Source organism: Lithobates pipiens, unplaced genomic scaffold (assembly GCF_037356315.1).
Source record: "Lithobates pipiens isolate NorthernLeopardFrog02 unplaced genomic scaffold, aLitPip1_a1.2 Scaffold_13, whole genome shotgun sequence".
NCBI classification, from domain to species: Eukaryota; Metazoa; Chordata; class Amphibia; order Anura; family Ranidae; genus Lithobates; species Lithobates pipiens.
In genome coordinates this window covers 234,118,912-234,133,503 of record NW_027507718.1, presented here as the reverse complement: position 1 = coordinate 234,133,503, position 14,592 = coordinate 234,118,912, and the positions used below count along the sequence as shown (strand labels likewise).

Genomic DNA, 14,592 nt, shown 5'->3' with positions numbered 1-14,592 from the left:
GGAGGGAGGAACAGGCGTCATAACATGACGCCGGTTTGTTTCCAAGTGATCACTCCGTCATTTGACGGAGCAATCACGTGGTAAACGGCCGCTATGAGCGGCCGTTTACCGTGATCCGTGATGCGACCCGGCGGTCACGGATGCTCTCGAGTGCGCACACCTCGGGGCACGCGAGAGCAGAATTCTGGGAGGCCGTTAATTAACGGCCTCTCAGAGTTAAACAACCCCCCTGAAGCCGTTAATCGGCAATGGGCAGTTGTTAAGTGGTTAAAGCTAGATCACTAGCTATATAGGTGAGGTGAATATAGTGGTGTATACTGCAGTCAGGGCACAGACAACAACCACTACACAGCAGCAAGATAGGAAATCAGCCAAAAACGATTGGTGTGTACTGTGTTGAAGGTACACAGAACACCCACTGCTTCAGATGCTAAGTAACACACTACACGAGGCCGCCTCAAAGGCGGCCTTATATAGTGTGGGGCGTGCACTACACAGCCTGAGCTATGATTGGCCACAGGCAGGATGCCTGTGGCCAATCATGGCTCTCCTCGCTGCCGGCGCTGCGATTGGCCAAGCATGCGGGGTCACAGTGCATGCTTGGCCAATCATGGGGCAGCAATGCACTGCGCCACCGCAGTGCATTGTGGTCCGCGCGCGCGTCACTCGAATTTTGACGCGAACGGCCCAAACGTTCGGAATTCGCCGAACGGCCGAACAGCCAATGTTCGAGTCGAACGTACGTTCGACTCGAACACGAAGCTCATCCCTAACTGCTAATGATACCGTTCTCATTACTAAAATCTTGTATATAGTCCGTTATTATCCCCGCCAAGAATTTTCATACTATTGATGTTAGGCTAACTGGTCTGTAATTCCCAGGAATGTATTTTGGGCCCTTTTTAAATATTGGTGCTACATTGGCTTTTCTCCAATCAGCTGGTACCATTCCAGTCAGTAGACTGTCAGTAAAAATTAGGAACAATGGTCTGACAATTACTTGACTGAGCTCCCTAAGTACCCTGAGGTGCAAGCCATCTGGTCCCGGTGATTTATTAATGTTAAGTTTCTCAAGTATAATTCTAATTCTGTCCTCTGTTAACCATGTAGGTGCTTCCTGTGACGTGTCATGAGAATAAACACTGCAGTTTTGGTTACTGAAGCCTCCCGATTCCCTCATGAAGACTGAGGAGAAGAATAAATTCCATACCTTCGCCATCTCCCCATCCTTTGTAACCAGATGTCCTTCCTCATTATTAATGGGGCCAATATGGTCTGTCCTCCCTTTTTTACTGTTTACATACTTTCTTGGGATTTTTTTGCTCTCCTCCACTATATGTCTTTCATGTTCTATCTTGGCCGTCCTTATTGCACCCTTACATTTCTTGTTGCATTCTTTATAAAGTCTGAATGCTGATGATGATCCCTCAACCTCTTATTTTTTTAAGGCCTTCCCCTTTGCTTTTATACGCATTTTTACATTGGAGTTAAGCCATCCAGGACTTGTTCGCTCTTTTAAATTTATTACCCAATGGGATGCATTGGCTAATGCCCTTATTTAATATGCTCTTAAAGCAAACCCATCTATCCTCCGTGCTCTTTGTTCCTAATATTTTATCCCAATTTATGCCTTCTAGCAAGGTTCATAGTTTAGGGAAGTTGGCTCTTTTGAAATTCAGCATCTTTGTATTCCCCCTTATGTTTTCTATTTGTGTGATTTATACTGAAGCCAATTGACCTAAATTTCCCCCGTATTTCCACATTTGAGATCAGGTCTGTATTGTTGGTAATCAGTAGCTTCAATAACGCTTTATTTTTAGTTGGTGCGTCTACCATCTGACCCATAAAATTGTCCTGCAAGACATTTAGGAACTGGCAAGCCTTAGATTAATGTGTGGTTCCCTCCGCCTATGTCTGGATAGTTAAAATCCCTCATTATGATAACACTTCCCATCCTTGCTGCTAATCCAAATTGTGATAGGAGATCTATCTCCCCTTCCTTCCTCAGGTTAGGGGGCCTATAGCATACTCCCAGTATTATTTTGCCCTTAGCTTCATCCCTTTGGAGCTCTACCCATAAGGATCCCACCTCCTTCCTTGCTCCCTTAGTGATATCATCTCTCACATTCACTAGTATATTATTCTTGACATATAGGCATACCCCTTCCCCTTTTTTACCCTCTCTAGCCTTGCGATAAAGGGTATACCCTTGAATGTTTGCCAGCCAATCATGAGAGCTGTTGAACCAGGTCTCTGAAATTCCCACAAAATACAAATCCTCCTTGTACAACAGTATCTCTAGTTCACCCATCTTGTCCACCAGGCTCCTGGCATTGGTGAACATGACACATAGTTTACACCGGTTGCATATTATCCTCTTATTGGGTGTTCTGAGATTGCAATTTGGACTTGCTGCTATACTTACCTTGGGTTTATGTGCTTTGGTCAACCTACCACTAATGCCCCCAATACTACCCTCTGGAATATGTTCCGCGCTAACTATCTCTACCTAGGGACCCTCCCCCCCATCGCCTAGTTTAAAAACCCCTCTAACTTCTAATGTGGCTCATGTCAAATGTAAAAAAATCTATGAAAAAAATAACAAAAGGGTATTCTGTGAATGGAAGAGAGAAGGGAAGGGGTGGACGAACATCATAATCTCCTCTTGTCTATTCATAGAATGACATGTATTCTGTAAAAAAAAAAAAAAAACCTATCTTTCATTGTATGACTGTATGTGAGCCAGAAGTCTCAATGCTGAAAGTTCGGCCCTAGCTATACCAACAGGAATAAATAGAAAGTTATTAAACTAACAGTTTTAACTAATATAGTAGCTAGCGACAAGTTGAAAGAACAGCATTGGAGTTGGCTTATTGATAAATAGCAATTGTGCAAAAATATTTTTCTAGAAGTTCAGCTTTAATATACAAGCTATGCGATTTTTTTTGTTCTAAGTATGAAAATGTGGCAGGTGAAAAACACAGCTTGTGCTGCATTTTTTTTTTTTAAAACAGAATGAAATTAAAAGCTAAGCCATGGGAATTAAACGGAAATAATTTGTCAAAATTAAATCTTTTTAAGTGTAAAAAGTTAATTTGCTGCTGCTACATACCTGTAATTGAGAGTGAAAGTAGCATTTTCTGACTCTTCCCCAGCTTTCCAGCTACAATAGCAGAAATTATTTTTTAGAGTGTAGTTCTGATAGCAAATAAGATCGGTGGGGATCTTTTTGGTTAGAGCTGCAAAATATGAACAATAAACGTAATAAATTATCAGCTTATTGACCACATGCCTAATAACCCAATATTGACCGCATATACTGTATTTCTTGGCAAGCATGCATGCCTTTCACACATGAATGCAAAATGTCTATAAAGCAGTATCGAATAGTAGTGAAGTACACATAGTGAAAAGTTTACTTTGGACTGTATTATGTAAAATAAGCCAATTCATGTCTTTTATACGTGTTGGCACTGCAATTTCTATACTTTTATGTTCACGCTGCACCAGAATGTCAGCAACAGGGATATCATAAAATGATACACCCTAATAAATAGGTTCATTTTGCTTATATTGGAAATATGTGTTCAGAAACTGCAGTGCTTCAGTTGAATGTATGCTTTGGAAGGTTTTGGTTCTTGAAGAACTGAGTTGATTTCTCATTTGGCTACAGATTCTGTGCTGAAGATGAGATGACTTCTTTTGTTTTTCAAAAATTATTTTTATGGCCTAATTATTTCAAGGACAAAAATAAATAAACATTCGATTTTTTTCCAGTTTGCATGCAAATTCGGACTACTTATGCTTATTATTATACATAGAGCCAACAGTTTACGAAGTGTCAATGGGGACAAGGACCTCTTCATCACAACCCTGGGCGGTGGTTTTAGGGGTCTGCGGGCTGGGCGCTTATCAGAATCTGGAGATCCCCAGATCCTGCCCTCCGCTATGTGAATAAGTATGGGGTAGATAGTCCCCCTACAAATTCACCAAAGTGTAAAAAGTAAATAAAGACACAAGTTTTTGACAATTCCTTTATTAATTTTTTTTTAAAATAAATTTAGCTAATGGGCAGAGTCACCTGATGTCAGCGGTAACCCCGTCCCCTTGTGACTTCACCCACCGGGGCATGCTGGGTCGATGACACCACAAGAGGCAGAGTCGCGCACCAGTTTTTTGGGGGGGTTTTTGGCCAAAGGGCCTGGTATGGATTGGGGGGACCCCACGCTGTTTTTTTTCTGACTTTTCTATTGCCTGGGGTTCTATCAAGAAATGCCTCCCATCTAAAAATGCCCCCGATGGATCTGCGCATGCACAGTACAAAACATCACTCCAGCTGATATGTTGACGGCTGGTGTGACGCCAACACAGTGCATGTGCAGATCATCTGAGGCCTTTTTCTAAGGGAGACAGTATTTGACTGGCAGTATTCAAAGCTATGCAAACAGCGGAGGGAGAACGTACCTGTCATATTGTGTCTTGCTGTTGCGGGGCTGGTTTTCCGTGTGCTGAAGAGTGGGTTTTTGTCAGTGTGGCGGTGCGGATTTGGTGTGTTGAATGGCAGGTTTTGGTCTTGTTTAAGGGTCACATGCAAAACCCACCCTTCAACACACCAACAACCTGCCCCGCAACAGCGAGGCTCAATCTGACAACTACATTTCTCCGCTATTTGCATAGCGTCAGAGGAATTATCCGACACTTTGCAAATCTCCCAAAATGAGAGGGATTCCCCACTTAGTTGTCCATGGAATAAGTGTCCTCATTGGACGATTTCCCCTTATCTCCTGCTGTGGCGAAAACTCAAAATGTTTGGATTTCCCCTCACTTGCTTTCTTGGTAATAATGGTAACCAGTACAAATAGCATAGTAAACCTCCCCAAAGGGGAAACAGTACAAAGTAAAAAATAACACATAGACAATGGATCTAACCCTTTTCTATCCACAAATGAAAAACCTTGTTGTGCAGTAGTACTATATGTGGTACAGATAACCTGTATCTATAGGCTTTTCACATATAGTGTGATACAATGTTAAAATCCATCAGGTTTGTATAGCTTTTGGAGTCCCCATCAGGGAGATTTACTTTTTCTTTTATCCCTGCAACCACTGTAACCAGGACAAAGAGGGATGGAAAATCAATTGCCTCTGGAACAGACATAGTTCCCATGACTAATTGCTAATTTGGGATTCCCCTCACACTGAAGAGATTTTCTTTAACTTCCTGTTCCCGGAATTTTTTATTAAGGAAAATGTTCTCAACGGGACAAAGACAGCAACAAATATTCCTGACGGGTGTTTTAAGTTTTTTTTTAAACCTCAAACATGAACTGTGAACAAAGCATATCCCCATATAGCGCGTATTTATCTCAATTAACCACTTAAGCCCCGGACCAATTTGCAGCCAAAGGACCAAGCCCCTTTTTGCGATTCGGCACTGCGTTGCTTTAACTGATAATTGCGCGGTCATGCAACGTGGCTCCCAAACAAAATTGGCGTGCTTTTTTTACCACAAACAGAGCTTTCTTTTGGTGGTGTTTGGTCACCTCTGCGGTTTTTATTTTTTGCGCTATAAACAAAAATAGAGAGACAATTTTGAAAAAAATTCAATATTTCTTATTTTTTGCTATAATAAATATCCCCTAAAAATATATGAAAAAACATTTTTTTTCCTCTGTTTAGGCCGATACGTATTCTTCTACATATTTTTGGTAAAAAAAAAATCGCAATTATTGATTGGTTTGCGCAAAAGTTATAGCGTTTACAAAATAGGGGATAGTTTTATAGCATTTTTAATCTTTTTTTTTTTACTAGTAATGGCAGCGATCAGCAATTTTTATTGTGACTGCAACATTATGGTGGACACATCGGACATTTTTGACACATTTTTGGAACCATTGTCATTTATACAGCAATCAGTGCTATTTAAATGCACTGATTCCTGTGTAAAGGACACTGGCAGTGAAAGAGTTAACCAATAGGGGGCAGTGTAGGTGTTATGCATGACGTTATGTGTTTTTTTTATTGTAGGGGGCATGGCCTGGCATGTGACATCACTGATCGTCCTTCCCTATAAAAGGGAAGAGATAATCGGTGACAGCCACACAGGGAAGCACGGGGAGAGGTTTGTTTACACAGACCTCTCCTCATTCTTCAGCTCTGTGACCTGATCGCGGGACACCAACGGCGATCGGGTCCGCTAGTCCCGCGGCAATGGTCACGGAGCACAGGACTGGGTCAGGAGCGTGCCGCCGCCGGCGCGCTCCCAACCCACGGCTGGGCACTTAAAAAGCAATGTACAGGTACGTGCTTGTGCCCAGCCGTGCCATTCTGCCAACGTACTTTGACGTGAGGCGGTCCTTAAGTGTTTAAGAATCATTTCAGTCTGCTACTTCATTCAACTGCTATCAGGATGAGTCACTTCTGACAAGTTTTCCTGACAATTAGGGCTCATTTACACTTGCTTTGGCTTTAACAAGGCTTCAACAAGGCTTCAGACAGGCTTTGTTAAAGCTCTCTGAACGCTAGTCAAAGCTCCTGTCCCTAAATAAAATGGTTAGCTTACAGTCCTGCTTTTCTTTGCTTTGCTTTGCTTTGGCTTCACTTTAAAAATGATACCCCATGTAGCTTCAGTGGTGCTTCAAAGCATCTTCAAAGACTCATTAGAAGTCTATGGCAAAGCTCGCTTGAAGCCCCACTGAAGCCCCACCGAATCCCGCCAAAGTCTCATCGAAGCCCTGCAAAGCTTCACCGAAGCCCCATCAAAGCTCCACCAAAGTCTCATTGAAGCCTCATCAAAGCATCAAGCAAAAGCAGGTGTAAACAGGACGGTAAGCTAACCATTTTATTTAGTGACAGGAGCTTTGACTGGCGTTCAGAGAGCTTTAACAAAGCCTGCCCGAAGCCTTGTTTTGAAGCAAGTGTAAACTAGCCCTAAGAGAAAAAAAAGTGAAAGGGGAGGGAGCTAAAGCTGATTGACAGGATCAGCTCTCTTCCTGTGTGGTGTGTGGAGAGGGGCGTGTCCCTTCTCTCCAATTAACTCTCAGAGCTCTACTCACAGAGCTCTACAGAGTGTAATTTCAGCTCTCCACCCTGTTTTTTCTGACAGCTCAGAAAAACTTTAAAAATTCTGTGTATCGCCTGGAATCAGTCACTTCACTGAGTGTAAGTAAGGGTTTACAACCACCTTAACTTTCCCCTACTCTATCCAAAAGTAAAACAAAGTTTTTGGTTTTAGATATACTTTATCTGATGGCTTGCCACTATAACAGTGCTGTCTCTTATTTAATTCATTTAACCACTTGCTTACTGGGCACTTAAACCCCCCTCAGTCCCAGACCAATTTTCAGCTTTCAGCGCTGATGCACTTTGAGTGACAATTGCGCGGGCATACAACACTGTACCCAAATGAAATTTTTATCATTTTTTTCCTACAAATAGAGCTTTCTTTTGGTGGTATTTAGTTACAGCTCGGAGTTTTATTTTTTGCTAAACAAACAAAAAAAGATGCAAAAAAAAAAAAAAAAAAAATCATGTTTTAATAGTTTGTTATAAAATTTTGCAAACGGGTCATTTTTCTCCTTCATTGAAGTGCGCTGATTAGGCGGCACTGATAGGCTGCATTGGTGGGCACTGATGGGCTGCATTGGTGGGCACTGATGGGCTGCATTGGTGGGCACTGATAGGCTGCACTGGTGGGCACTGATAGGCATAGTTAAGGCGGCACTAATAGGCACAGATAAGGCGGCACCGATGGGCACAGATAAGGCGGCACTGATGGGCAAAGATGGGCACAGATAAGATGGCACGGATGGGTGGCACGGATGGGTGGCACGGATGGGTGGCACGGATGGGCACTGATAGGTACCACAGATAGATGGGACTGATGGGCACTGATAGGTGGCACTGATAGGTGGCTCTGATAGGTGGCACTGCTGGGCACTAATGGGCGGCACTGCTGGGCACTGATGGGCGGCACTGCTGGGCACTGATGGGCGGCACTGGGGTGCAGCACCTGAGGCAGATTTTGGGTGGCACTGTGGGTGGCACTGCTGGGTGGCACTGTGGGTGGCACTGTGGGCACTGCTGGGTGGCACTGTGGGCACTGCTGGGTGGCACTGTGGGCACTATGGGCACTGCTGGGTGGCACTGACAGGGGGGCACTTACTTTATTCAGGATGGCACTGCGGGTGGCAGGTGGGCACTGGCAGGGGGCAGGTGTCCTTTTAAATTGCTGGCCGTGATCGGGACTGATGTCCCGAACACGGCCGCCGGCGATCGGCTTTTTTTTTTTCTCCTCGCGCTGACAGGAATACTAGCCGATTACCGGCTCCGTTTTATCACATGATCAGCTGTCATTGGCTGACAGCTGATCACGTGATAAGGGGTCGGGATCGACCCCTTACACGGATCGGTGATCAGGCGAGTCTCACGGACTCGCCGATCACAGAGCGCGCCGCGCGCGCCCCTCAGGGGGCGCGCAGGCCGCTCGTAACCGGGACTACGTCAATAGACGTAGTCCCGAAAATGTGGGTCCGCGCTATTGCCGTCATTTTGCAATAGCGCGGGTCCCAAGTGGTTAAAATGTTTTGTTTCTAAAACATTATATTTGGTGGTTTAAAATCCCTTAAGCTTTAACACTTTTTAACACACTTGAGACCCGCACTACGTCTATTGACGTCATGGGGTTTCGCTGGTTATATCTAAATGATGCCTGAGGCCACAGACATCATTCAGATATTGCCGCTTTCAGCCGGCGATTCCCTACACCATATGAATGATCATAGTGGCTGTCCTGCCGCTTGATCGTTCTTACGGGCGGCGGGAGGGGACGCCCCCCCCCTCCCGCCGCCCTCCGGTGCTTCTACCGACTCACCGTTTCCATCGGTGAGTCGGTCACAGGATCCGCCAGCCCCAGCAAGTGATCATAGAGATTTCCGGTGGACTAGATTGTCCCCGGAGTCTCTATGATTGTTCGGAGGCCGGGCGCGATGTTATGACGTCACGCCCGGCCTCGGTATTCAAATTAACGGCGCCGATCTGGCTAGGAAGCCGTGATCGTTTTTTTTTTTTTTTTTTTTTATTCTTCCCAGCCTAGAGGTGAGATATGGGATCTTATTGACCCAATATTTCACTGTAAATAGGTCCGATCGTGCCATTTTCCTATTACAAGAGATGTTTACATTCCTTGTAATAGGAATAAAAATCATAAAAATTTTTTTTTTTTTTTAAGTGTAAAACTAAAACTAAAAAATAAAATAAACAATAAAAAAAAATTAAAAAAATTTAAAGCGCCCCTGTCCCCGTGAGCTCGCACACAGAAGCGAACGCATACGTAAGTCCACCCACATATGAAAACGGTGTTCAAACCACACATGTGAGGTATCGCCGCGAACGTTAGAGCGAGAGCAATAATTCTAGCCCTAGACCTCCTCTGTAACCCAAAATATGTAACCAGTAAAAAAATGTAAAGCGTCACCTATGGGGATTTTTAAATACCAAAGTTTGGCGCCATTCCACGAGCGTGTGCAATTTTGAAGCGTGACATGTTGGGTATCTATTTACTCGGCGTATCCTCCTCTTTCACATTATGCAAAAAAATTGGGCTAACTTTACTGTTTGTTTTTTTTTTAAGCATGAAACATTTTTTTTTCTGAAAAAAACGCATTCGAAAAATTGCTGCGCAAATAACGTGCGAGATAAAAAGTTGCAATGACCGCCATTGTATTCTCTAGGGTCTTTGCTAAAAAAACATATATAATGTTTGGGGGTTCTATGTAATTTTCTAGCAAAAAAATTAGGAATTTTACATGTAGGAGAGAAATGTCAGAATTGGCCTGGGTCCGAAGTGGTTAAAAAAAAAAATCAAGTTAGTCAAATAGAAAATACTATATTCATTATAACAACCTTATTCCAATGAAAAGAAATGTCACTAGAACTGCTAATTTTGCTTTCATTTTCTTCTTTAGTTGATGAGTTTACACTTTCCTAATGTGGGTGGTAATACACACATCAATTAAATATATTAATTTTTATTTGGCTTTTTAGGGCTTGCATAAATTAATTCTGGAAAAAATCATGAAAAAGCTTTAATATTTAATGTGAACTTCTCCATTCTCTAAACATGGTGGCACTTTTGGAATCTTCTCTATCAGTATATTTGAAATAAACATCTTGAGTCCATGAATTTTTTTGGATATTTAAGCTTCAACTTTTTGTCAAATGTCAGTATCTTAATCTTCATTACCATGTTTAAGAATTCTATGTGCAGAGGTCTAATATTTAAAGTGAACTTTTTCATTATCTAAGCATGGTGGTACCTTTGGAATCATCTCTGTCAATAATTTAAATTAAAATCATGTCCTATATTCATATTTCAACTTTTTTGTCAAATATCAGTGTCTAGGCACTCATTGCCATAATTAGCTTCTCTCCGCGGTGATGTAAGCAAAGAGTAGTGACCAATCATTATTCCAGGAAGAGCTAAGGTGTCCTTGACTTTAGGACTATGATCAATAGTGTAAACAGTTCATATTTGGCAGTGCTTTTTGTAAAGTAAAGGTTTGTTTCAGGCTGGGTTTACACATGTGCCTCTGCGGGTTCGTGCCTGGGGTCCGGTGCATGTCTGTTCACCGGTTCAGGTGTGATTCAGGTCCGAATGTTTGCCTGAATTTGCACGTAAACCAGACTCAAACATGCATCGGACCCTTTTTCTCCATTGAGAGTCGATCACGCTTGCCTGTCATGTGAATTGGATGTGGGGAAACCTGCATCCAATTTACATATGTGTGAACCCAGCCTCAAAAAACAGTATTTTATCTCAGCAAAGAGAAAGTGCCTTATGGCGGTAATAAACTCAAAAGCGCTTATGTTACAGTGGTGAGGCAGAAGAGCAGGGGGGTACAGAGGTGAGACAGATGTGCAGGAGGTAAAGTGGGGGGGGGGTGATGAGAAGGGGGTTCAGCGGTGAGACAGAAGAGTACAGTACAGTGATACGGCAGATGAGCAGGGGGTTACAGTGGTGAGACAGATGAGTGGGGGGGGGGTCAGTGTTGTGCCAGATTAGAAGGGGGTTTCAGTGGTGGAAAAGATAATCAGGGGGTTCATTGTTGGGGCAGATTTGAAAGGTAGTTGCATTAGTGGGGCAGAAGAGCAGGGGGTACAGAGGTGGGGCAGAACGCAGGAGGGTACAGAGGTGGGGAAGAGGAGAAAGGAGGTACAATGGTGGGACAGATGAGCAGGGGGTTACCTTGGTGGGGCAGAAGAGCAGGGGGAACAGAGGTAGGATAGAAGAGCAGGGGGAACAGTGATGGGGCAGATGAGCTGTTGGGTTCAGTGTTAAAACAGGTGAGAAGGCGGCTCAGTAGTGAGACAGAAGAGCATGGGGTAAAGAAGTGGAGTAGAAGTGCAGGCGGTGGTGGGGCAGATGAGAAAGGAACCACATTGTTGTGGCAGATGAGCAGAGGGGGTTACAGTGGTAGGACAGAAGCACGGGGGGGGGGGAGGGTTACAGTGGTGTGACAGAAGCGCAGGGTGGTACAGTGAGGGGACAGATGAGCAGTGAGGTAAAGTGCGGGGACAGATTTAAAGGGGGTACAGTGCTCTGAGGTGTGAAGGTGCAGGAATTGGGGCTGATCTGAGGACTGGAGGTACAGGAATTGGGGCTGATCTAAGGCATGAAAGTGCAGGATGTTACTCAGTATTACTCAAGTAGTGTACAGTGCACAGTAGTGTAGTAGGTAGCACTCTCACCTAGCAGTAAAAAGGTCTGCTGGTTCGAATCCCAACCATGACACTACCTGCCTGGAATTTGCATGTTCTCCTTGTGCCTGCATGGGTTTCCTCCGGGTACTCTGGTTTCCTCCCACACTCCAAAGACATGCTGGTAGGTTAATTGGTTTCTGTCTAAATTGGTCTTATTATATGAATGTGAGTTAGGGACCTTAGATTGTAAGCTCCTTGAGGGTAGGGACTGATGTGAATGTACAATGTATATGTAAAGCGCTGTGTAAATTGATGGCGCTATATAAGTGCAATAAATAATCATTTACTTTATAAAAAAAAAATCCTTTTTGTGATTGAGAGTGTGAAGTTAACAATTTTTTGTTAGAAATAAGGCACGCTCAATTTCTTTGAAAACATTTTTCGGCACACTGTGCTCAAAAGGTTGCCTAACCCTGCCCCAGACTGACAATGCTTGTGTCCAAAGGTGTCCTCTGTGTTCCTTCATCCAGAGTGGGGGCATTCTAATACAGGAGGTGTGTTACTGGTCAGATCACCAGGTATAAACCGAGGGGAAAAAAGCCTAAAAATAAAAAACGTATGCAGCTACCACATCTTAGCCCTTGTACACACGGTCGGACATTCCGACAACAAAATCTGTCGGATTTTGTCTGAAACTTGTGTTGCATACACACGGTCGGACAAAGTTGTCGGAAAATCCGATCATACGTAACATGATGACGTTATTTCGTTACGACAGGACTACGTTCAGGCTAGTAGCCAATAGCTTTGGTCTAGGAATTTGATCTGAGCATGCGTGGCACTTTGCCCGATCGGAATTCTCTACACACAGTCAGACAAAGTCCGATCGGATCGTGTTGTCGGAAAATTTTAAAGCCCAACTCTAAAACTTTGTTGGTCGGATATTCCGATGGAAACAGTCTGATGGAGCCCACACACAGTCAGATTATCCGACAACACGGTCCGATCGGACATTTTCCGTCGGAATGTCCGACCGTGCGTACAAGGGCTAATGATTGGTAAGCTGCAATATAATATATTTTTTAGTTTTTGGGTTTAATACCGCTTTAAAACCTTTTAGTATCTCTCAATTAAGAAGGGAGCTTGTCTCAACAAGAAGGCAATTTTATTGTTTCTTAAAACAGCAAAACAAATTACATCATCCCTGTAGGTACCTTTACTATTGGATGAGAAGGCAAATGTAGATAACTTTACTATTGGATTAGAAGGCAAATGTAGATAACTTTACTATTGGATCAGAAGGCAAATGTAGACAACTTTACTATTGGATCAGAAGGCAAATGTAGATAACTTTACTATTGGATCAGAAGGCAAATACAGACAGTAACATTTTACCAACTACAGCCTCTATAGTTTGCTTAAGGTGAACAAGCTTCAGTTATACGTTGCCTGAAGGGAAGTGAGTAGTATACAGGTTGGCTGCATGAACACTAGTAGGGAAGGAAATGCTCTTTACAAGCTGTGTTGTGGTAAGGACCACATTTTTAATAAAGAACAGAGGAAATATATATATATATATATATATATATATATATATATATATATATATATAAAAAAAACTTTTGCTGCATGTAACATGTTTGCAATGTTAGAATTCTTACATTTTCAGTTTAAACATAATCAGGCCATAATAACCTTCTCATTAGACTAGGTCTAGATTGACTTGTTGCATTCTGACTTACCTGCCTGTTGATCAGTGCTGACAACAATGATGAGCTGAGTCCAAAGTAGTACCATAATCCTAGCATTGTCTCTGGATCCAAAAGGTGTCAGTGGTAGCATCATACTCTTCACCATTTAAAGTCGAACTTAAGAATGAAATGATTTCAAATATGGTATGGACGTTTCAATTAAAAAAAAAAAATCTTTTTCACAGCGGGAAAAACCAAACTAATAGCGAGAACAAAAGATCATCAAATAAAAGCAAGAGTGTGTCTCATAAACTGTGTATGAGAGAATATCATGACACATTGTAGGTCACAAAGTGTTGCTGCTCTCAAAGCAGTACACAACTGTGGTCTGCAATAAAATGTCACTGCATGCTAAAGAAGTGCCTAAAAAGAAACTGTGACATCTTGTAACCACAGCTGAGATACATACAGCAAAGGTACAGGGAAACTGGTTTATGTGGGATGTTTAGAACATCCAAACAGGGATGTGAAAGAACTGCTTGAGCCTTATTAGTTCATGCTGGTCACATAACACTTCCAGGGGAGCAATAATGGTTCCCCTTTTGCTTTTGAAAGTCATAAGGCTGGGCATTTCATATAAAATCATTTCTTTTAAAAGTCTATATGCAAAATAGTGGAACTTTACTAAATGTACTACTAAAGTTAAGAGTGCTTTGCTCAGGTTAAGTTAAACCTAACCAGGTGCTTAGGGCAACTTAAATAGATAAAACCAACTTTATCCAATTCAACTTCTGTGCTGATGGCTCCCAAAAGCTTCCATTGACTGAGTGCACACAATAGGCAAAAATTAGCTTTTTCTCCTACCCACAGCTCTGATGGAAACCCCATTCTATAATGTAATGTTTGCACTTTACTGACCAGTAAAGAAATTAGAATATTGGAGAGGGTAGACATGTCAGAGAGTATATGTTGAGCAGAAGCTGATATGTGCATACTGAGCATTCCATTGTTAAGGTGGTCACAGTAAAAGTATGTGGACAGTGTGAAAAATGTAACAAATTTACATATTTTATATATTTGCCACCAGCAGACCCTCATCTCCATGATAAACCCTGGGAGGGGCGGGGTGAAACATGTTGGAGTTGTAGTCTGGATAAATCGAGGCTGCTTTTACCAGATAACCACTCGGGTCAGGCAAGGT

General features: G+C 42.7%; 1 protein-coding gene across 1 annotated transcript in view; it reads right to left on the bottom strand.

Moving 5' to 3' along the window:
- The window catches only part of IL12RB1 (interleukin 12 receptor subunit beta 1), a 168,743-nt gene extending 154,959 nt beyond the window's left edge, over window positions 1-13,784 (bottom strand). The window contains exons 1-2 of the mRNA XM_077476343.1: window positions 13,443-13,784; window positions 3,113-3,239 (exon numbers count right to left, since the gene is read on the bottom strand). Coding sequence (XP_077332469.1) covers window positions 3,113-3,239; window positions 13,443-13,557 — 242 coding nt within the window. The 5' untranslated portion in view covers window positions 13,558-13,784. The remainder of the gene's footprint in view (window positions 1-3,112; window positions 3,240-13,442) is intronic.
- Window positions 13,785-14,592: the final 808 nt, after the last annotated feature.